Genomic DNA, 21,867 nt, shown 5'->3' with positions numbered 1-21,867 from the left:
TCTCTCCAACGGCATCTTTATTTTATAAACTAATTAGTACACATTAACATAAGTACACCATATTCTTATATTGTATCAGCGTAATAATTCAGGTGGATAGTTTCGTCTCAATTTAACATACAATTGCTTATTAGCAACATATTTAACGCTTATAAACTTTATGACTAAAAACCTAGGCAATGACAGTAAAATGTTGATAGAATTCAAACTCGTAGAGTAGTAAAATATGCATGAGTCACTGAAAATGTTTTCTTGATAAGCTCGAATGATACATTAATCCAAACACAACCATCTTTAAAATATATCTTTTTATTTGTCTTATTCTTTTTTGTTTAATAATTTCCTTAATCTCAGTGTTTGTGTGGTTCGTGTTGTGTGTCTGTGGTGTGTGAGTGGTGTGTGTTGTGTGTGGAGTGGTGTGTATGCATGGGTGGTGTGAGTGGCTGTGCCCCATTTATAGAACTCAATGGAGTGGAGGCCGCAAGTCTTTGGTTTGGCATGACGTGGACGTGGAGTTCACTTCTAGAGACCCCGCTTGTAGAGAAGGTAGGTGAGATCTCGCGTGGGTCGACTGCCGTAGTCGTTGAAGGGGGACTTGAAGTTGAGTTGGCCGCCAAAGGAGTCCAACTCCTCCTCGTGTTGGGCGCGATCCTCTCCAGCTGATTTGGCCGGCGAGGGGTTCGACTGCTCCGCATGCAGCTGATCCTCGCTAGAGTTGATGATATAGCTCTGTGGCTTATAACTCTGGGGCTCATAACTCTGGGGCTCATAATTCTGGGACCCGTAATTTTGGGGCCCATAATTCTGGGGCTTGGCGTAAGTGTTTCTGTGTGGTGTGTGTTGTGGGTATTGTGGTTGTGTTTGAGGTGGTGGTGGTGGTGGTGCGTAGTGTTGTGCGTGCTGGTGGGCATAGTTATAGCGCTGCTGGGCAGGATGTGGCTGCTGGGTCTGCTGCTGGACGAGATACTGCTGCTTCGTGGCCACGGCTCGGTTGTCGAAGCCCTGGCGATAAGCTGGACGGGATTGGCGTGGCGCTGGTAGAGGAGATGGCGGATGAACTGCACTGCCAGGTCGCTCGGCACCCGGCAAGTACTCGTGATGCACCTCCTCGTGGACACCGTTCTGTGTGCGGTTGATCAGGCGATTGTACTCTTCGTTGGTGCCGCCCACCTGCAGATGGATGGCGTGCTTGAAGTCATCGCCCAGGTGCTTCAGCCAGAAGCTCTCGTCCACCTCGCCGGTGGTGTAGATCCTGGTGGTCTGGCCACTCTTGGGCTTGCCCCTCACCGTGCCCGTGGCGCTGGCCACATCGATCACATCGTACTGCTCCCGATCGCCCTTCTCGTAGGGCTCAACCCGAGCAGCCGAGCGATCGGTGGTCTCTTCCAGCGGCGCACCCGGCGTAGTGCTCACATTGTACTCCTCTTCGGGGCTGGGCGTGGACTCACTCGGATTCTAAGCAAATGCGAAACATATACGTACTATATAGATAAGGTATTTACTGAATGAACAAAAAGAAAACGCACCTGTGCGTGAATAATGATGGCCTGTGCTGAGACCAACAAGAGTAGTATAGGCCAACTGCCGTCGGCTGCCATTTCGACTGAGGGCCCCGGCTCCCATGGAATCCACTTAAATACCCCCGAAAAAGTAGCTCGGTTCGGGTAAAAAATAAAATGGCGTGCCGGGACGTGATCTATAACCAGATATGCCATATTCACTAGATGTCTCATCCACGAATCTCCGGCGATCTTGATGCGTCAGAGAAAAAAACCCACTGAGAAACCCACTGAGCCAGGGTCAGTTGAATTCTTTGGCTCTAGTCAATGGGTTCGCAACATTTTTAACGATTCTTCAGGTGCTTTTAATGGCTGCATGTGTGTAATTAAGTGGATGCTGTAATACATTGTTGACATGCCCAACTACAAGGTCTTCGAGTTACATTGCATTCGAAGCCAAGCCAAGTGCACTCTGCTAAATTCATACGCCTAACTATTCATACTTTTTGAATCAAAGGATAAGTGAGTAGTGCCTTGTAGTTGCACATTTGAAAGAAGGCTGAATTGAAGCATTATAAAATGTAATTTAAATATATTAACAAGAAAGAGAAACTACCAGTTTTAGTCTTTAAGAAAGTTCATGCAATAAAACAAGTCAATTGCACACAGTTAATGTGTTTATTATTATTCAGTACTCATGAATTTCGAGTGCTCGTCTAGAAATGTTTCGCTGTTATAAAGTCACGAAGTTCGGCGGGTTTTTTGTGGCTTTTGGCTGCGAGTATCTTTTGGCTTCTCAATAGTATGCAATCGCAAGAATTTGGTCGCTGAATGATGAACCATTTGTTTATGCAGAACAAAAAGTATTTGGCCATTGACAGATCGTGATAAATGCGGGTATGCAAGCGTACTGCTTCATATTTTTGGTAAAAATATATATAATAAATAATTAAATGATAAGTAAACTCAAGACTGTAATGCACAATGGCTTGCAATGTAGAAAACTGAGGAATTGTTACCAACATATTTTAGTTATATTAGGAACATAAATAAATAAGTTCCTTTTCGCATCGTAATACCTCTGCAATTAGTATACTTTTAGGGGTATCATGTATGTATGTAGCTCTCCCCAAGCCAAAGGTGCACCATGGAACCCAAAAATCAACGAGTCGAGCACTTTGAATCAAGCAAACACTTTATTAACCAGTTAATTGGGGCAACTTCTTGAAGTGCCGACAAAAGCGGAAAACGTAAACAGAAATCGGAGGTTGGAGACAGATCATCGGGGTAACTATAGCTACATATATACTCGTATATAGATACATTTATACAAGCGAATGGAGACCCGAAAGCGGAGTGCTCCACTGGCCTACTTTCGGCTGGATTTTAAGCCGAGCTCAGCAGATCGATGGCTTGCGTTGGTTTCGGGTTGGAGTTTTGGTTTTGGTTGGGGTTTTGGTTTTGGTTAAGGTTTTGGTTTCGGTTTCGGTTTCAATATATGCTGGTTATATGCAAGACCTCTAACTCTCTTCAGTAGCCGTAGCCCGCGTCTTCGCCGTAGCTGCAAAGAGAAGAAAGACGAAGGCGTTGGGTGAATAAAAAAAGACACACCACAATGTATTTTCAATTTATTATATTCTGTTTTTTTTTCTCTTTTTTTAAGAAGTTTTCTTTCGTTAATGATTTTCTGTGCTTTGCGTTGTGTAAACTAAGTTCTAAAACTATGTATGTTATGTTCGATTGGCTGTGGGGGACTAGAACCAGGCCCTCAGGTAATCCGTGATGGGTGGCGCATTATAGGTGTCTATACTGTAGCCATTTTGGGTGTGGCTGTTGTAGCCATAGGTCTTGGCCGGTTGTGTGGAGTAATCATGCCGCAGGCTGTGCTCGTTTTCAGATCCCTGATCGAAGCCCCAGCCGCCCAGCCGGCCATCGATGAGTTTCTTGAGGAAATCGGTGGTCTGTTGCTTTTGTATGGGCTCCGGGTCGACCAGACTGCCCTCTGTGGCATAGTGATCGTAGGCCGGATGATTGTACACGATGCCGGAGATAATGCTGTCCAGCTGGGAGTCGGAAACATGCTCCACCGGATAGCCACCGCCGAGACTGGCATGCGGTGCGCCATAGGATCGCCTTGTGACCGATTCCAAATCACCGGCAAACTGCAGCGGTGTGGAGCTGTATTCCAGCGGATCGGGCACAGAAGTGGTGGACAGCAGGCTCCTCAGCTGCGAGTCGTCCACGTACTTGTAGTCCTCCTGGCGGCCCAGTGGCGAGGGTATCTGCAGGGGATAGTAACCGAAGGCGGCCCTCTTGGCGGGTATCGAGTTCAGCTGCTCTGGCTGTTCCGTGTGCCCGGACTGCGTCGTTTGAGGAACCTGGACGTCCTCCTTGGGCAGTGGCTCTTCTGGCGGCGGTGCGGATGCCGTCATCGCTCCACAGCCCATGTGGCACTGGCCGGGCCTAAAGTCGGGATTCAGGGTCTCGGGCATGAACTGGATTATTTCCGGTGCCGTCAAATCGATCTGGGAGCGCTCTTGCTCGAGCAGATCGAACTCTCCCTTAATATCGCGCTTCTTTAAACGCCGCCCCAATCCCATCCAGCTCGACTGGGTTTTCTTCGTCTTTCGCTTGGTTTTGGGTGCAGCAGCCACTGACTCTGGCGATTCCACGGGGAACAGGCCGAAAAGCTTAAGCTGATGCTTCTCCTGTGCCGGAGTCAAATCCTTGTGGTACAGCTTCACAAAGCGTGCCGGACGCTCCTGGATCTGTTGTTGCCGCATGAGTCGGCGGCGGAGCAGCGAACCAGGCTGGCGCAGATCCCTGCGACGACGAATGGCGTTCGGCGACCTGACCGGTGAAGCTACGTACCTGGGTTTTTGGCCGGAGCAACTGGAGCAGCCGCATGTTGACTTGTTCTTGGCCTGGCAATCTGTAGCGAACATAAATTATGGGTGAGTTTCGGCATTTCAAATTTTTGTATATCGAAATGTATCATAGATAAGTTAGGGGAAAACATGGAAATGGGTAGAGAGTTAGAGAGAAATGAGAGAACTGTCCGCCCAATAGAGAACTGTCCGCCCAATAGAGAACTGTCCGCCCAATAGAGAACTGTTCGCCCAAGGGAGATCTGACTTCTTTCAACTTACCCGCTTTGTTGACTGTGACCCGATCCACCTTGGCGTACAGCTTGGCGGGATTGTTCTTGGGCGGCGCCGGTGTCCTCGGCTGCTCCACGGTGAAGTCAAAGCTATAGGTGATCTTGGCCTTCGTCTGGACGGGCTTCTCCACCCGATAGCCGTACTCGCCACCCACATACTTCTTCGGCTTCGGGGTGTTGGGCACATTCAGCTGGTAACCCAGCTGGGTGGGGCAGTCGCAGCTCTCGCCCGTGTAGACAACTTGGACGGGAGCGGTGTGGACGAGCGCGACGAGGAGAAGGCCCAGAATCGGGATCATTGCTAGGGAGTGTTGCATCTCGGGTTAGATCTTCTCGGTTGTCTGCCTTGCTGGCTACTAGCCGCAGCATGTACCGTCACATTCTTTATATCATCTTGGCCAGCACGCGGACCCCAATGCTCTTGACTTTGGGCAAGGTCTTCTTCCCCCAGAGACGCCGGCGCGGCCACTCGGTTTGTTTTTGTTTTCGCTGACCTTTTCAAATAGTTCGCGGGTCATGTTTTCCGTCAAAAGTCATGTTCCCGACGTTCGCCGCTTTCTTCAGTGTCGAGTGTCTCGATGGCTTGAGATCCAAACGCCATACCCAGCATCGTCCACAGTGGAACTTCGCCAGTGCGAACTGAAGATACTCACTTTTGTTTTAATCGTATGCTGTAAACCATTTGCAATTATGCCTGCTTATACAAATGTTTGCTCATCTATAAATAATTAATTACTTGTAAAGTATAGAGGAAGTGTAGAGGTTGTTAATCTACGAGGGACGCACTTTATTGCGAACTATCAAAAAGTGTTGAATCTTTATTCGATATGCTCAACTGTAATCGTGAGATTCATTAAGCAAATAAGTGAAATAATATGTCGTGGGAACATCTTAAAGACTTAATGATGCTGCACTACATTTAAACTGCACTTAATAGTCTATAGAGTTATATAATCATATTTCATAGTAAAATACTTCTACTCTGCAATCTTTGGCCACATCCCATTTTCTTGTTGGAATATTATGAGCCACTTATGAGACAATTGAAACGTGCCTTAGTGCTCTGCTATTATCGAATAGTTAAAAGTATTTAAATATGTTTAGGAAAAACCACTTGCCATGCATTTTGTATAATAATACACATATATTTTGTAAGACTAACTTAGACAAACATCCATTCCCTCCTTGGCGTATCTGTACATATTTACAAGCGAAAGGATTGCAATTGGATGGGGGTTGCATTCAGTAGTAACCGTCCTCGGACTCCTCGCGTTTGGCCTTCCGGTACGAGGTGATCCGGCCGGGCTTGAAGCCACAGTCCACGGACACCTTGCCGGCCACTTTGCCGTAGCTGCTCTCGCTGGAGTCCTTGCTGTAGTCCTTGTACGCATAGCTGGAGCTGGAACGGGAACGGGAGCTGCTGATCTTGCGGAACTTGGGGTTCTTGTACTGCTCGGTGATGTAGCCCAGCTGCTTGTAGGTGAGTTGCGGCGCCTCCTCATCGTCGGCGGACTGCTCCTGCTCCAGCTCCTCCTCGGCGTACTCCTCCTCGTCCTCCTGCTTGGCCGCATAGGTGCGCTTCTTCAGCGTGATCACGTCGCTCTTCAGCTGGAAGAGATTCTCCTCGGGCACGTTGGAGAACACCACCTTCTTCTCGCCGTCGACGGGCTTCTGGGCAAATCCGTAGGCCAACTTGGCCTCCGGCACATTGATGGCCTTTCCGGCCTGGGCGGCCAGGCTCACGCTGATGGGATCCGCTGCCGGACTGTTGTCCGCCGTCTTCTCCGCCGCATAGTCGATTCTGCAGAAGATCGGTGGTGGTGATTAGGTTCTACATTAGATTAGATGATACTCACTTGCCGTAGACGGATCCCGAGCTGGATGAGGAGGCGTAGCTGCTGTCGGAGCTGATCTGCTGGCACGAACAGGTGGGCTTGCACGGCGTGGTCTGTGTGGATTGATCAAATCGAGAGTTCGGTTCAGTTTCGGTTCAGTTTCGGTTCAGTTTCGGATATCGGTGGGTGGTGTATCTAAATGGGTTCTATCGCTCCGCATAGCTCTTGGTTTTTAGGAGCACGTACGCGGCGATATATGGGGCGTTATGCATATGCTATATGTATATTTGGATGATTCGGATGACGATGCTCTGCTCTGATCATGGTGACGCAAAGTTGGGGCGGTGATAATGATGCCCCGATGCGGAAATCGTTACTGCAGCTGGATGGATGACGTTGGATGAATGCCACTGCCACTGCCACTGGTCGCTGATTGCAGGGGTCGCAACTATTGCTAATGCTTATGAAATAGGTAACTTAATGGTATAAGTGGTATAAACTTTGCCTGTGCTTCGATTAGGATCAACTCACTAAGAGTATTAAATGAAATATAGTAACTTATTACATGCGAAATATACAACTGAAATTGTGCATGATAGTTTGAAACTCTTTCGTGCATTGGGAACTGTTTGGTCTGGGCAGGCAGCACTGGTTATGGGCATGGATGGGCATGTGGATTAGTCATGGATGGTGATTAGAGCTGATAGCGCTGCCCAGAGGCGCCCCTCTTGTAGCAGTCGATCCGCTCCAGACGCTGCAGCCGCTCGGCCAGACGCTGTGCCGCCAGCGTCTTGGCTTCGATGGCGCCCTCGAGCATCCGACGGCCCAAGAGGTTGTTGAAGGCGCTCATGTACTGGAAGAGCTCACGTACTTTGCCGCAGGTCTTGGGCAGCTGGGCCGGCTCGATCAGCTGCTTGCTGCACCAGCAGTTGTCGCCGATCGGCGGCAGGTTCACCTCGCTGGGCTCGTAGTAGCGGGGCTTCGGCCGGATCACCGTCGATCCCTGGCAGCTCTGGCAGTAGTCCGTTCCCTTCTCGGAGCACACGCAGGCCGCCATAAGCTGTAGGAATAATGGTGGTTGTTTATAATCCTTGGTTTTGTATCGGTTGCGTCCTTAAATACATATATGTCTATTACATGGATAAACTGATCTTCAACTTTAAGCACAAGCTGTGTACATTAATCAGGAGGATACTTTCATCTGTTATTAGAATTCTACATTCACTGAAACTTCTTTTATCCTTTGCAAGCACTCTACCAAGCAGTGTTGGAAAGCTGCTTAGAAAACAATCACTATACTAAGCAGTGTTGATCAGCGCGTTAGGAAGCTTATCCTGTGTCAATCTTTCTCTTTTAAAATTCACTTTCTTCTGCAGTGCCAGCAATCGAACGTGGAGATATAGCTCATTTGCACTTCTTACCAGCTGAATGCAGTGCATTCCCATGACCAGGGCGAGTAGAAGCTTGCAGGCCAGCATGTTGCAAAAAGGTTCTTATCGGATCACTGTGTTCTTGGCTCGTCAAAAGTTGGCACTGACTGTGGGAGCGGTCCACACGGCTTATATAACCGTGATAATACCGCCAACCGAAGATCGCCGAAAGCTGTGCGCATGCATTAGTTTTCCGCAGCTGCGAGTTGCTCTCGCTTTTGGCCGAGGTGAATGCGATCTTCACTCTTTCTTCCAGCTAAATGAAATCTTCACGGGGTCACTTTCCCGCTGCACGGCATTCATCTGCCGATGACAGGGTCAGGTTCAGGTTCAGATTCAGTCATTGCCTGTTCGAAGTACATATGCTCTCCATTGGGTCCCCGCCGGTCCACTAAAGCTGCGATGCTACGTGCTTCGGCTTGAAAGCCCCGCTTGCTTTCGATAATGCCCCTAAATCAACATAAACAGACAGATGTGATGCTATACCCACTACCCACTACCTAGTACCCAGTACCCACTACCCACTGGTGAATTCCAAGAACTTTGGCCGATACCATGTGAGTGGCTAACAATGAAGTAGGCACTAAGCAGAGCCAAGATGTACCAGCCATTCAAGACTGCTCAACTATAAACTGGTCTTTATCTATACAGAAGTATCAAGATTTTGGCATTCATAAGTACATATGTATGCTTATTTTAGATGTTTCTTGTAGTGCAGTTGAAATATTATAACATATCTAATTATATAGTATGAAGAATGGGAACTTAAGCTTTCCATTTGAGTAGAACTTAAGCTTTCCTGAATTAAAAGTCATTGGAGTAGTGCATCCTCAAAGATTGTAAGTTAACAATATACATTTATAAAAAAGCAACCTTATTTTGCAAGAACTTGCTCTTTTACCCTGTCATTTCTACCATTAAATTCGAATTGGGAATGTGAACTGAATAAGTGGAACTGCGATTAGAACTGCGTTCCGTTCCCGATTTCTAAATGGGTCAGCGTCATCTGAAAACGACCCGGGAATCGGGAGCAGACTCCAGCGAAATCTAATAGGGCCATTAACCTAATTCGAGCTTGTTATTGGCGCAAATTTCTAGTCGAAACAACAAATTCTGGAAACACTGCCGTCTACCGATAGAAGATCTTAAAGCACTGCCCTTCCGATCGATAATGTATATAGAAAAATTCGGGAAAAAACACATTCCCCCACGTAAATAAAAACCCGAAAGACACATTAAAATAAACACTTTGTATACGTTATCTTTGGGCATGCGACTGATGTTTAACTGATGTTTAGTAACGACACTTCATCAAATGCACACGTGTTTACACTAATCAATAGGCTACCCATTAAGTTCACATTCAAATATTATGTAATGCACAACCATTTGCATTTTATTCGTCTACGGAAGTTCAACGACTGAATGCGATAACCTGTTGTGTGATTCGGAAAATATATACAAATAGGAAAGCACTTGTACTAGCAACATCTGTCGATGGAAATGTATTTCATTTGTTTTGCGCAGAAGAAGGCACTTTGCTTTGGCACTATAAGATTTACTGATATTAAGTAAATGAAGTAAACACTATTCCAGTGTCCATATAATACTGCCCCCATCTGTGCCACACTATCGATGGTTGCCAACTGATTTGTTTACACAAATCTGTGGTTAATCTCTTGCACTAAACACACAGCCTTGACCAAGCGCCATATCAAAGGAACTGTGTGAACCCCAAGATGCCAATCGATCCGATCAGCTTTTGGGCTCATGGGCAACAGTGGCCAAGTCAAGAGGGGCTTGGAAGTATTCTGAAAAATATAACATAGACAAATCTACAATCTTTGCAAGGGAAAAGATATCTGATGCATAGAAAATATAAATAAAATCCCACGCCAAGTTGATTCCATGTTGAAGCATATGCAACAAAAAAGTGTAATATTGTTAATATACCCGATGCGTTATAGTGGCGCTCCACTCCACAAGATGATGCCAGGGGTTAACCGAGGCGAAATGGGTCTGGATTACGGTGCCGAAATCCCAAACATTACAAATGGTTAATGGCACGGCAACAAGAGCAGACGGCAGAACGCCGGCTTATCAGCCGATTGGGTTGTATAAAAGCCCCAAGCTGACATCCCCGCCAGTCCAGAGCGCTTCTATATACGGCATCGGAACCTGACTTGCTCAGTCGAGCATTAATATATATACATATATACATATTCCTGACCAATCGGAATCGGAATACAGCTTATCAGTCGAAAAACAGAGTCCAGTTGGCACAGCCCGGCGCAAAGAAGGCAACAGTACAGTCGTACAGCTACAAGTGATCGCAAGTGGAAGATTCTTCAGTTCCCGAAATCCTCAAGTACCCGAAATCCTTCGCATCGAAATAATGGCAGCAAAGAGAATGGACTTAAATAGACGCACCTTTTTGGTGTTGAGCGGCAGCTCAAATCCTTTGGGTCAATCCCTGGCCGTGGAGTTCTGCCGGCGCCTGGCCACTGGATCCCTTGCTTTGATCTTGGACGAGGATCAGGAGCAGCTTCGGGAGCTGGAGAATCACCTTCACAGCGAACTGAAGACACAGAACGTTTGCGTGAAGACTGGCAAGTTGGATGCGAGTCACGCGAATGGAGTGCAGCTAATGGAACAGACACTGAAGGAGCACTTTATGGCTGGCAAGGACACCCAACGCTTCGAGCGATCCATTATCCTGCACAACGAGGGAAAGGCGGCCACGCATGTGCTCTTGGAACCCCAGAGCGACGACGAGTGGCAGGCCTATGTCCAGAGGCAGCTCTACGCTCCGGTGGCGCTCAATCAAACGTGGCTGCAATCGAAGCACTTGGAGCAGGTGGAGAAGCTGGCGGTGAACGTGACCTCCACCCTGATGGTCCGTCCACTGGTCCATGCGGGACTGCTCTGCTCCTGCAAGCGGGCCAGGGATATGTACTTCCGCGCCATGGCCGCCGAGGAGTCTCGTTTCGGCGTCCATGTGCTCAGCTTCTCGCCCGGTGTAATGGCCACCCACGTGGACCAGTGCGATGTGAACGGCAATCGGATCACTCCCGCCGAGCTGGTCGCCTCCAAGCAGCTGCTCCAGCTGCCCAGGATCCAGCCGCACCAGGCCACCCTCAAGCTGATCAACATTCTGGAGGAGATCTCCTTCGTCTCCGGCCACGACGTCGACTACTACGACACCTTCGTTTTATGAGTAGCACCGCGGTGGTGGGCTGCGTCCCTGATGGACTCGGCTCTAGACTCGGTTGACGATTGGGATGCTGTACATGACTTGATTGCCTGGGAAATGAATAAAATCTGGTTAATGACCCCGATTTCAGACCTGCAAGTGCACGAATATCAAGCACACGCACAGGAAAACGAACAAAAATATATTTTTTACTTTGCTAAAGTGGGTGGGAAAAATCTAGATTTCTGTAGGGTTTTCTTGTACTTATATTATGTATATAGTAGATTTAAAAAGTAAATGTTATGGGGTCTCTACTTTGAATAGAATTTAATAAGGATAGTTAGGGATTTCCGATTCAAACACACGCCTAACACTTTATATATTCAAATATTCATTTATTCAAAACGGAAGTTCAGAAAAGGTTTACTACAGAATATGCTCAATTAACATTTAGTCACATTAGCTAAATTTGTATGTGCAGCTGTGAGTTTATGAATCAGCGATGGACACCAGATTAAACAATTATACAGCGTATAGAATATACATTAGTATGTTTCAAAACAACATGAGACAGATCAAGTAGACTCAGTGATAAGAAAACCCACACGTGTTCAGAAATGTACAAAAGTATGGGTGTTGCCGGGTCGAAAACTTCCAAAATTCCCAATAAAATGATTCCTGATCCGGGTTTTCTCATTTCTGTATTTGTAGTAATTGGTTCCTTAGGGTTTCCCTTCTTTATTTTTATATTTTCTTTAATGTATGCTTAATCTCAACTTTCTAGCTCTCGTAGCTCCTGAGATCTCGACGTTCATACGGACGGACAGACGGACATGGCCAGATCGACTCGGCTATTGATCCTGATCAAGAATATATATACTTTATATGGTCGGAAACGCTTCCTTCTGCCTGTAACATACTTTTCAACGAATGTAGTATACCCTTTTACTCTACGAGTAACGGGTATAATAATTGAGTTCTCTTCATATTGATTAAATCGAATGAAATATTTATTGTTTCCCATTTTGTTCGCAGTTTACCTTATTGTTTCATATTCAAGGCATACTTTTGGGTATTCCTTATAGACAATATAGAAATATAAAATTCACAGCCATCCATCTAAATGTTGCTAAGCTTTCCTAATCAGAATTGAACAATAATATAAATGGCAATCAGGAATTGGAAATGGAGCTTCTCTACAATGTTGCAATCTCTTGTGCAATTAGTAGGTTTTAATAGTAAAATTAAATTTAATGGCAATTGCGAGGCTTGCACTTTGTTACAAAGTTGCAGAGCTTTTGAGAGAAGATTAATCGAAAGAGTTACCTCAAGATGCTGACCTTGACATTGACCATTGACATAGCAGCTGGGTTACTTCAATGGGTCTTGATACATTTAGCATGGTATAGTATATTCTGTTCACTCTAACGAGGCGATTAATAAAACATAGGCAATTAATTAAATTAAATCGTTAAGCAAGAGCCGGCGATAACCTTTCGCATCGATTGGAGCTTAAAGCGTGAGAGAATCTGCGAGTCAAGAGCAAAAAAGGCGGAGAGCGGCAGACATGGGTGGCTGTTCCGGGGGGTTACGCTCTACATGCCCCCCAAATATTTATTCTTAAAATTTAAAAACATATTCTATTAACTATTTGTAAGGCCAAGAATATGGTAAGCCAAGCTAAAGGCTTTTAAATAAGTACATATGGCAAATACTATATGTTATGTGTTGGAATTCAAAGGTGTGACATAAGTATGTGTTTTTTTTTAATATCTAGGATACATATTTTTAGAAAATCAGTGCAAATATTGATACTTATAAATGAACAAAGGCAAGTTTCCAAATAATGGCTAAAAATGTAATACGAAATTTTAGGTTTAAGGATTAAACACCATATAGTTTCGAGCACCCCCTTTTGGAAAGTGGTTTTCGCCTACGCTCCTGGCCATGAAAACTCCAAGCTTTAGTCAGCTGTGAAAAAGCTGCCGAATCAGGTAAAAGCCAAAGCCCAAAGCGAGTTAGAGAAGAAAGGCAGCCAACTGTTGCCGCCACAGTGAGTGGGAATTAGAAAGTAATTTAGAGCGGTAATTTAGTTTTCGCCACAATCATGGACCTGAAACAACGCACATACCTCCTGGTGACCGGGGCTTCCCGTGGAATTGGCCGAGAGTTCGCCCAGCAGCTGGCCAAGCGCTTTAAAGCCGAGGGATCCGTGGTGACGCTTCTGGGACGCAACCAGGCCCTCTTGGCGGAGACCAAGGCGGAGATTGTGGCCACAGTGCCAAGTCTGCCCGTGCACACCTACTCGCTGGAGCTGGAAACGGCCACAGCGGAGGACTTCAGCAAGATTCTGGAGGCTTCCGGTGGCGGGAGCAGCAGTTTCGAGCGAGCCATTGTCATCCACAATGCCGGCACAGTGGGTGACACGTCCAAGAGGGCCAAGGAGATCGGGGATACGGACTTCCTGCAGAGCTATTACCACTCAAATGTCTTCTCCGCCATTTCGCTGAACTGCGAGTTCATGCGCGTCTTCCAGGCAATCCCAAAGTTGGTGGTCAATCTCAGCACCTTGGCTGCCATTGCTCCCATATCCTCGATGGCTCACTACTGCACAGTGAAAGCAGCCCGTGAGATGTACTTCCGGGTGCTGGCCACCGAGGAGTCCGCCGACGACACCCTGGTGCTCAACTACGCGCCCGGCGTCATTGACACCCAGATGACCGTTCAGGTGCAGCGAGAGGCCCACGATCCCGCCGTGGTCGCCATGTTCCGGGAGCAAAGGGAGTCCAAGACCATGCTGACACCCGCCCAGACGACGGAGCGGTTCATCAAGGTCCTGGAGGCGCTCAAGTTCAAGTCCGGCGATCATGTGGACTACAGGGATGAGAAGTTCTAGCTTGTTAATCAGTATGTTATTATCTGTGGTAATGGGGCTTATGTATTAAAACATTAAAATGATAAAATAATCAAACCTCCTATTTGAAAACTATTTAAACAAATGTTGCGCACGGGGTTTTGCTACAATTCGAAACACATCTGAATGAACTTTCAGCTGATAAGGTGTGCTAATACTAAAGTATATGATTTCCCATTCATGATATTCTCTTGAACAACTCTTTTGAAGCCATCTATAACAGATGACTTCTTCTTTGACACGGATAAGAAATCTACATTTCGTAGTAACAGACGTAGGATTATGATGTATTCTAATGAAATTAAACATGAACAATGCGGCATGGGTATGTATGTGCTAAAAGAAATCGGCTGCAGTGCGTCGCTTAGTGGGTATCTTGAGCAGATCGTCCGTGAGTGTGGATCCCGTATCGATGGTGGCGTTCTTAGACGGAGTGCTCATCTTGGCCGGCTGTTGTTTGGGTGCTCCCAGTGGCGTATTGGTGGTGCTCCTCACCACACCGGGCGTGACCTTGCGCTTTCTGGCGCCCAGCGGTGATGGTGTGTGCGCTAATCTGGGCGTTCCTCGGATACCCAGCTTACCCGTGGCCAGGAGCTGGGCTGCCGGCGACATGCTGGCCAGTCGTTCCATGTTGGTGCGTATCAGTGGAGATCCAATGTTGCGACGCGCCGTGTCCAGGGCCATTTGTTTCTGATTTCGCATCTTTTCGCTGACCTTTTCCGCCAAAGCAATGGCGATGTTTTCACGCCGTGAGTTCTCATTGATCCGGAACGAGGGTCCTTGCGTTGGCCGCAATGGCGTGTCGCCTCCGTCCAGGCGAAAGGGAGTGCCATCGATCTCGCCCCACGTCATGATGGGCGAGAAAGCCTCGCCGGGTCGTGGTGATGGTGAGCGCAACAAATCGAAACCGCGTATTCTCGGAGTGGCTGTGGCTTCTCCAGTGGCACCGTTTTGTGACACTTCATCCTGCTTTTTGGTGTCCATCTCGCGGTGCTTTGCCTCATCGGGCAGCCTGGTGGCATTGTGTTGGATGCTCTGCTTTCGCTCGGCCAACTGGACGCGCTCCTCCTCGGTGTACTCCACGCCATCGGGCACGTACATAATGGAGTTCATGTTGGTGTAGTTCCAGGTTTCTATCTTCCTCAGCGGATCTGGCTCCTCGAATTGCTTTTCTATGCTAGGCAGCATGAGAGCACGCTGCAGTTGCTCTGCGGAGAGCTTCTCATGGTTATAGAGCACAGCGTATTTCTGACGCAGCTTGGCCTCCGCCGTTTCGATGATCTCCTGAAAGCTCTGGTTATCCTCGCTGGTGTACTTCTGCAGGAAGGCGTCCAGCGATAGCTTGGAGGTGTTGTCCCTGCCCTCGGCGTCGCTCTTCTCGCTGCCATCGGTGGAAAATGGTGTGTCTGTGGCCCGGGAATTGGGCAATGGGGTATTGCTGCCATTCGCCTGACTCACTGGTGTCTCAAATGTGGCCGGGGACATGGCTGAAATGAAAGATTTCAATTAGTTATTGAATTATCTAAGTATCTACTGCCAATGTAGTATTTCATCAGACTCAACCAGATGAGTGTTTAAGTGGCTGCACTGGTGTGTATCCAATGCAGTACAATACCCACCATTATTCCGCTGGTTGTTCCGTCGGCTGGTGCTTCTTCCCGTCCCGGGAATCCTGCCCAGACTGTAGCGCTCCCGAATCTCGGCCATTTGGACAAAGTCGCGCCGTGACTCCGCGTCCAGGTAGTCGTTCTGGGCACGCAGCCGCTCCAGATCCGGAAAGAAGTCGCGCTGGATGATCTTGGACATCTCCTCGATGTACTTTTCCTCGGTGAGGATCTTCGGCTTGTTCTTGTGGCGCACCATCGCCGTGGGCTTCTTGAACTCGGCGAGGGCCGAATTCTGGACGCGGGCCACTTCCATGGCCAGGCTGCCGGGAGTGCCAGGTGTGCCCGGTGTGGCAGGTGTTCGTGGTGTGGCGCTCATCGCCGTAAATATCTGGTTTTCTTCGTAAACAACTTTGTTTTGTTTTAATATGAAAAGTGCGATTTTTTTTTCTGCCAGTTGGGTGTGACCGTTTCGATTTCCACTGAGAATAATAAAAACTTCGTTATTACTTAACTCTGGCAAGGAGCACTTATCGATGAGTTATCGATAAGTGTGGATCGCATTCAAATGCGCGCTAGCATTTGAATTGGAATTTATATGCGCTTAGATGATGATGTCATGAAACTGATATTTCCTTCGACTTTGGACTATATTTGGATATATAAGAAGAAATATTTTTAAAAACATCTCATCCGCTGACTTTGCTCAACTATAATACGCCTTTTTTTGGAGACAATTTTATGTGTAACAAATAGCGCTGTGAATCACGGCCATAAGTATTTGTACGACTCACCATATCAGCGATTACCGCTGTCGCGGTGCCTTATCTCTGCTAGCTATATAGCCGTAAGCTCGGCAACTTCAAATCCTCCAACTAGCTTTCGATACACCCATCAGTCTTGGTTCACCCTTCCAGCCCGTCGCACCGTCGATCGTCGTGTAGTTAGTTATTGAATTGCGATATCGAATATATATCCGAGTCCGCCATGAAGTTTTACCTGTTGCTCATTGCTGCCGCCTCGTTTTTGGCCTACATCAGTTGTGGTAAATGTGGTTCCTACCCCCCAAAAATCAGTTGCACTTCTCCCCTCTCCTGATTGCCGTCAGGATCGTTATTTTGTTGTTTTTTGCTGTTTCAAGTGAACGATTTATGGAGTGCGTTATATAAGAAGGTGTGATAAGCGATGGTCTCATGGACACCGAAATAAATTCCAGATAAGATATCAATAGGCGAGTTGCAAACGAAACTTTAAAGGTTCCGAGCTTTGTAACTGGGTTAACCTATTTTTTTTGTTATATTCTTTTTTTTCCGAGTGTGTTTTAGCCGGCAAACGCATGAAAATGATGTATATATGCTGTATATAGTGTATGCACATGTGTCAGCGGTTGTTTAATTTTCCATTCTGATGAAATGCAATATAGATACGGATATAGATGCAGACAAAAGGTTTTTACTCCCGTTCGCATAAGCGGCGAAACATTATCTTTGAAAAAAGATTGTAGTTGTTCATTGCGTACTTGCAACTTGCAAGTAAATATTTGTGAATCATCACAATCCCAGTTTCAACAGTACTTGCAATAATTCCAACGTAATTTGTGTGCAAACTTTCGGCACCTTACCCTATGCTGTCAGCATTGTAAATTGACTTTGCTTATCGAATTATATGTATTGCATGTGTGTTTGTTGACTCACTTTGGGGCCTGTGTGATAAGAATCGATTGTGTGGCTGAGATAATAGCTGCCAGCCCAGTACAGTGCGCGCCATGAGTGCGGGGCCGAGCAGGTGGTAAATGGGGCTGAAATGAATGAACTGAATGAAATGCAGTGTGTGGAAGAGGACTTTGCACCGAAGCTACACAAAGGATACACAACAACTTGATCTAATCTAATCAGGCATGGCCGAGACTCAATCGAAACGCTCCGTTCCACTCGCTCAATTCGCAGATGGCTGCATCCAGTGCCACTCGAAGGACAACGAACGCTGCGCCACCAATCCCCTGAGCCTGCTCAATCGCAACTGCTCCGACGGCTCCTCCAACTGCTACTCCCGCGTCCAAGGTGAGTTCCAAGGGATAGCTCTGAAATAGTGGCATGTATTCCAATACCTTGTACCTGCACAGATGGGTACACCATTCGCGGCTGCGCCGTCGACCTGGACAACGCCACCCGGAACGCGTGCAACAACGAGCTGATCTGCCAGCTGTGCACCTACAGCGAGGGCTGCAACCGGAACACCTTCCCGGTGACCCGCCTGCAGTGCCTGCAGTGCTCCGGCAACTCGACCTCCTCGCGCTGCGCCACCGAAACGTACGTGTCCGCCGAGATCTGCCCGCTGTACAAGTTCGGCGACAAGTGCTACATCCGCAACAGCAACCGCACCGTGGACGGGTCCTTCCAGCGCGGCTGCCTCACCTCGGCCAACGCCCAGAAGCAGTGCGTCAAGGATGGCAACTGCTACACGTGCGACGGACGCGGCTGCAACTTCCTGCTGGCCAACGACACGCACATTCCGCTGGCCCGCGACTCCGGCGCCCAGTTGGTCATGTCCATGTCGCTGCTCATCGGCGGCCTCCTCGCCGCCTGGCGCCTCTAAGCTGCGGTCCACGGACGCCGCCAGTCAATCCTGCCACCTACCCAGTTCTTTTGGAATACACCCCCGCATCCACCCTCTCCATCCCTTTTTTTTTAGCTGCATTATAATGGGTTGTATCCTTAACTTTTTTTAAAAGAACTCTGCGTTTGTTATCTGTTTGCTTTGCACAAAAATAAAGCTAGATAAACTGAATGAGGCAAATCAGAAATGTTTTTTTGGGCTGCGGGGATACTGAAACTAAGAACTTGCAAAAGTTCCTTTCTTCCTTCTTTTTTCATAGTGCTTCACAATATTTTTGAAGCCAAAATAAATATAAGACTTGAAAACTGCGCGTGGAGGGTAAACAAACATCAGCGATCAAACATTTCGTTTGCATTTCACTTTTTACGAGGTGTCAACGGGCGGCACTTGATGGCCCGCACTGCAGTTGACACTATGTCCCGATCCCGATCCCTATCCCTATTCCGATTCCCATTCCCAATCCGCGGCAGAAACGAGCCCAAACCCAAGCCAGAAGCAGAAGGAGAAGCAGAAGTACCAGTAGGAAAACCGGAAGCTCTCTGCGCAAATGAGGGGTGCATAAATGTGTCGACGCCTCCGAATGTTTGTCAATTGCTTTTCACGGCTCGCTTTTCCGGGGGCCATTTTCATTTCCATTTCCATTCGATCGAACTGCCAGTGGTGCGGAAATAGCTCCAGTTTGTGCCTGGCTGCGCAGGTCCAGAATATTTAGAGCTACTTGGAAGTATAGATACATCTTCCGGGTTTCTAACTATGAGCTACATACAATAATAGTTGTTTAAGTATTTGCTTGTAACTTATGTTATATACTCATTATGTTTAATGCACTATTTATATTATATTTCTTCTAGTACCAAAACTTATGCCAACTTATTACAGAGTTGCTTTCTGGTTCCCAGGATTTGTATCTTTTAGTTCGTATCTTTTAGTTCGTATCTCTTAGTTTTGCTGCAACTTTGAACCATAAACTAGTTGACTTCTTCAACTGATATATGTTACTTCATTTATAAGCCAGATTCTCTGACTTTTCCCGATGAAATGTGACTAAGGAATGAGAATGCCATGAGTTTACATTCAAGGCGTTCCAGAGGCAAACTTCTCCCCGACCAACTCGGACTCGACCTGGAAACACAGAGCTTGTGTATTGAAGCGAACCTAACCCGAGTAACCCTCCACCACTACCACCACTGCATACACATATCCATATAGTCAGGGATCACGGATCAGGATGCGCAAGGTGCAGGTCCTGGTGCAGACGCGCGACGGCCGGAAGACCGTCTACGAGGTGGACCGCTTCGGCACGGTGGGCAATCTGAAGACGCGGATTGGACGCGCCATGTCCGTGCCCATGGGCTTCAGCCGGCTGTCGTACAAGGGTCGCGTGCTGGCCAACCAGAGTGTGCTGGAGGATGTGGGCGCCAACAAGATGTCCACCCTGGATCTCAGCTGGGAGCCGGTCGTCCTCACGCCCAAGCAGATGAGCGAGAGGGAGAGCGAGTGCGGCAAGATCGAGGGCTATGGCCAGATGCTCAGAACTGGTGGCCTCATGCAGACATTGGGCAGTGTCCCGGATGCGGATGCGGATGCGGATGCCACACCCCACGGTGGCATAGTCAATGGACCAGCGGACGGCTCCAGTCCGCGGCAGCTGAACGCGGAGGACGAGCTGGAGGAGGAGCTGGAGGACCAGGACATCAACTGCGCTTCCTCCGATGGACTCGACTTCTTTGCCATTCGGCCGAGCTTCAAGAAATCCGATGACTTACTCCCCAAAGGCCAACGAGAGCTGCAGCAGATGGCGCCATTGGAGCCACTGGAGCCACTGGAGCCACTGGAGCCACTGGAGCCACTGAAGCCACTGGATCTGGCCAAGGATGTGGAGAACTGTGCGGCACCCAAGGCGTCCGCTCACAAGAAGAAGGGCAAGAAGAACCGCAAAAAGAAGTAGACTGTTGTATATTTTCTCTTGATTGTCAATTCCCTCGAAATTCCCTCGAAAGCCAGCGACTTTCCACCTTTGATTTGAAATCTAAATTTGCGTTACTAGCAAAAATAACAATAAACCCTCGATAGCTCGAATTCTTTAGTCAATTTCAGGTATGGGATTTCTATATAATTTATTTAATTTAGTTAATACCACCCATTTGTGAATCATTCGAAGCAATTCCGCCGAAACAGCGAGCGTTTCATAGCCCAAATTGTTTACACTCGCCACAAATAATTAACGACTAATGGCATGGCCAATGCCATAACAATTTCTCAGATTTATGAATTATTTATGCACTGCATTGTGCGATGGGCTGCGATCAAAATGGCTCTGAAAAGTGCCAAAAAATAAACGAAACAACTGCTGAGCTGGAGAACGCAGCCACTTAACTCAAAATAATTGTAAACAGTGCGGCAAACGAGAATCAAGGAAAGCCATTAGCCATTAGCCACTAACGAGCAGTTCCGTAAATCCTGGCCGCAACTGGATGCGTAGATTTACAATTATACTCGTATCGCATCGCATCGCAGAAGGGGTAAACAAATCGCCTCACTTGGAGACCCCATATACCCCGCATATGTACCAGGTACCAGGTACCAGCTACCACTCACTATATACAGGGTATAGCGGGTATTGGTGTACCGCTAATTGAATGGCCGTGGCTGATGAAAAGCAGACGCGCCCGGCTAATCGGGCTCTTTCACTTTGATCGGTCCAGTTTCCCAGTTTTCCCCAGTTTTTCCCCGTTTCCCGGACTCCCCGGGCTCTCCACTCCGGCCCACAAGCTAATGGCCAACAGACGCCATTTTCGTGGAGCTGCGGCACGTCTGCCCATCTCACTCCCTCTCGCGGTGGCTCCCACTACACTGAGCGCAAAGAATATATCATCCTCATTATATACATATGTATGTTTAAATATCATCGAATATATAATCACTTTTGTGTGGAAATCATCAGTGTTACACCAGCATCATAAGTAAAATAGTAATTTACATGTTTTTTATAAACTCTTAGTTCCCAAGTTTAATACACCTAAAATTGTTATTAATAAATATATTAATAACCCTAGTTAACCTAACTAATTAACCTTTCAAAAACATTACATTTTTCATGCACTTTTAAGTGTGTGAATCATTTTCTCCGTGAACCTTTCCGCCGTCTCAATATTCCGTTTTCCTTTTTACGGTTTATTTAGTGTCGAGGTTATGGCGCAATTTGTATTTATGGCCAGCAGCACCACCACCAACACCACTACTACCATCGGCTGCACTGCAGCATTGAGCAGAGCACCACGGCATCCACGAGCACCCAGCACCACCATGTGGCCACCATTGGCAGTCCAATTAAAAGCGCTTTCCAAATGAGGCCCATGACTCAGGTCAGCCACCCACTCCGCGGGCCACGCCCACTGCTCGGCGCCCCCAGGCAGAAGTAAACAAACTGCGAAAGTGGGGATCACCTGCTCCTCCTCCTCCTGCTCCTCCTCCTCCTCCTCCGGCTGCTCCTCTCCCTGGTCAGAGGCCACGCCCCGCCAAGAAAGAGAGAAGCAGAGAGGATCTTGTAAACAGTGCGGCAGAAATTGGTGAAAAGCGAGGCGAGTACAGTAAACCATGCCCATTAAAGGATAGT

General features: G+C 47.5%; 8 protein-coding genes across 10 annotated transcripts; 4 read left to right on the top strand and 4 right to left on the bottom strand.

The window, feature by feature from the left end:
* Positions 1–381: 381 nt before the first annotated feature.
* On the bottom strand, positions 382–1,667 carry LOC122623964 (developmental and secondary metabolism regulator VEL1). The gene is made up of 2 exons (XM_043803371.1): positions 1,527–1,667; positions 382–1,455 (listed from the first exon to the last, which is right to left on the bottom strand). The coding sequence occupies exons 1-2, from the start codon at positions 1,596–1,598 to the stop codon at positions 523–525; spliced, it is 1,005 nt and encodes a 334-aa protein (XP_043659306.1). The 5' UTR covers positions 1,599–1,667; the 3' UTR covers positions 382–522.
* A 1,009-nt stretch (positions 1,668–2,676) lies between these two features.
* LOC122623929 lies at positions 2,677–5,034 on the bottom strand. 2 transcript variants are annotated; one of them, XM_043803313.1, is made up of 3 exons: positions 4,649–5,025; positions 4,371–4,431; positions 2,677–3,060 (listed from the first exon to the last, which is right to left on the bottom strand). In XM_043803313.1, exons 1-3 carry the CDS (start codon positions 4,974–4,976, stop codon positions 3,030–3,032), a joined length of 420 nt encoding a protein of 139 aa, XP_043659248.1. In that variant the 5' UTR covers positions 4,977–5,025; the 3' UTR covers positions 2,677–3,029. The 2 variants fall into 2 exon arrangements, with proteins under 2 accessions (XP_043659248.1, XP_043659247.1); XM_043803312.1 differs by lacking the exon at positions 2,677–3,060 and having other exon boundaries at positions 3,087–4,431; positions 4,649–5,034.
* A 745-nt stretch (positions 5,035–5,779) lies between these two features.
* LOC122623937 lies at positions 5,780–8,074 on the bottom strand. The gene is made up of 4 exons (XM_043803335.1): positions 7,916–8,074; positions 7,366–7,554; positions 6,516–6,607; positions 5,780–6,460 (listed from the first exon to the last, which is right to left on the bottom strand). Exons 1-4 carry the CDS (start codon positions 7,970–7,972, stop codon positions 5,902–5,904), a joined length of 897 nt encoding a protein of 298 aa, XP_043659270.1. The 5' UTR covers positions 7,973–8,074; the 3' UTR covers positions 5,780–5,901.
* A 2,019-nt stretch (positions 8,075–10,093) lies between these two features.
* On the top strand, positions 10,094–11,312 carry LOC122623517 (sepiapterin reductase). Its single transcript, XM_043802721.1, has one exon. It carries the CDS (start codon positions 10,320–10,322, stop codon positions 11,139–11,141), a length of 822 nt encoding a protein of 273 aa, XP_043658656.1. The 5' UTR covers positions 10,094–10,319; the 3' UTR covers positions 11,142–11,312.
* Positions 11,313–13,100: 1,788 nt separating this feature from the next.
* LOC122623518 (sepiapterin reductase) lies at positions 13,101–14,088 on the top strand. The gene has a single exon (XM_043802722.1). The coding sequence runs from the start codon at positions 13,225–13,227 to the stop codon at positions 14,011–14,013; it is 789 nt and encodes a 262-aa protein (XP_043658657.1). The 5' UTR covers positions 13,101–13,224; the 3' UTR covers positions 14,014–14,088.
* Positions 14,089–14,289: 201 nt separating this feature from the next.
* On the bottom strand, positions 14,290–16,106 carry LOC122623516 (splicing factor ESS-2 homolog). The gene is made up of 2 exons (XM_043802720.1): positions 15,651–16,106; positions 14,290–15,518 (listed from the first exon to the last, which is right to left on the bottom strand). Exons 1-2 carry the CDS (start codon positions 16,012–16,014, stop codon positions 14,368–14,370), a joined length of 1,515 nt encoding a protein of 504 aa, XP_043658655.1. The 5' UTR covers positions 16,015–16,106; the 3' UTR covers positions 14,290–14,367.
* A 417-nt stretch (positions 16,107–16,523) lies between these two features.
* On the top strand, positions 16,524–18,422 carry LOC122623520. 2 transcript variants are annotated; one of them, XM_043802725.1, is made up of 3 exons: positions 16,524–16,680; positions 17,582–17,695; positions 17,758–18,422. In XM_043802725.1, the coding sequence occupies exons 1-3, from the start codon at positions 16,623–16,625 to the stop codon at positions 18,228–18,230; spliced, it is 645 nt and encodes a 214-aa protein (XP_043658660.1). In that variant the 5' UTR covers positions 16,524–16,622; the 3' UTR covers positions 18,231–18,422. The 2 variants fall into 2 exon arrangements, with proteins under 2 accessions (XP_043658660.1, XP_043658659.1); XM_043802724.1 differs by having other exon boundaries at positions 16,535–16,680; positions 17,531–17,695.
* Positions 18,423–19,318: 896 nt separating this feature from the next.
* LOC122623519 lies at positions 19,319–20,330 on the top strand. Its single transcript, XM_043802723.1, has one exon. It carries the CDS (start codon positions 19,480–19,482, stop codon positions 20,197–20,199), a length of 720 nt encoding a protein of 239 aa, XP_043658658.1. The 5' UTR covers positions 19,319–19,479; the 3' UTR covers positions 20,200–20,330.
* The last annotated feature ends 1,537 nt before the right edge of the window (positions 20,331–21,867 follow it).

Source organism: Drosophila teissieri, chromosome X (assembly GCF_016746235.2).
Source record: "Drosophila teissieri strain GT53w chromosome X, Prin_Dtei_1.1, whole genome shotgun sequence".
Classification (NCBI taxonomy): domain Eukaryota; kingdom Metazoa; phylum Arthropoda; class Insecta; order Diptera; family Drosophilidae; genus Drosophila; species Drosophila teissieri.
The sequence above is the reverse complement of the archived record's forward strand: the minus strand, read 5'-3'. Positions and strand labels throughout refer to the sequence as shown.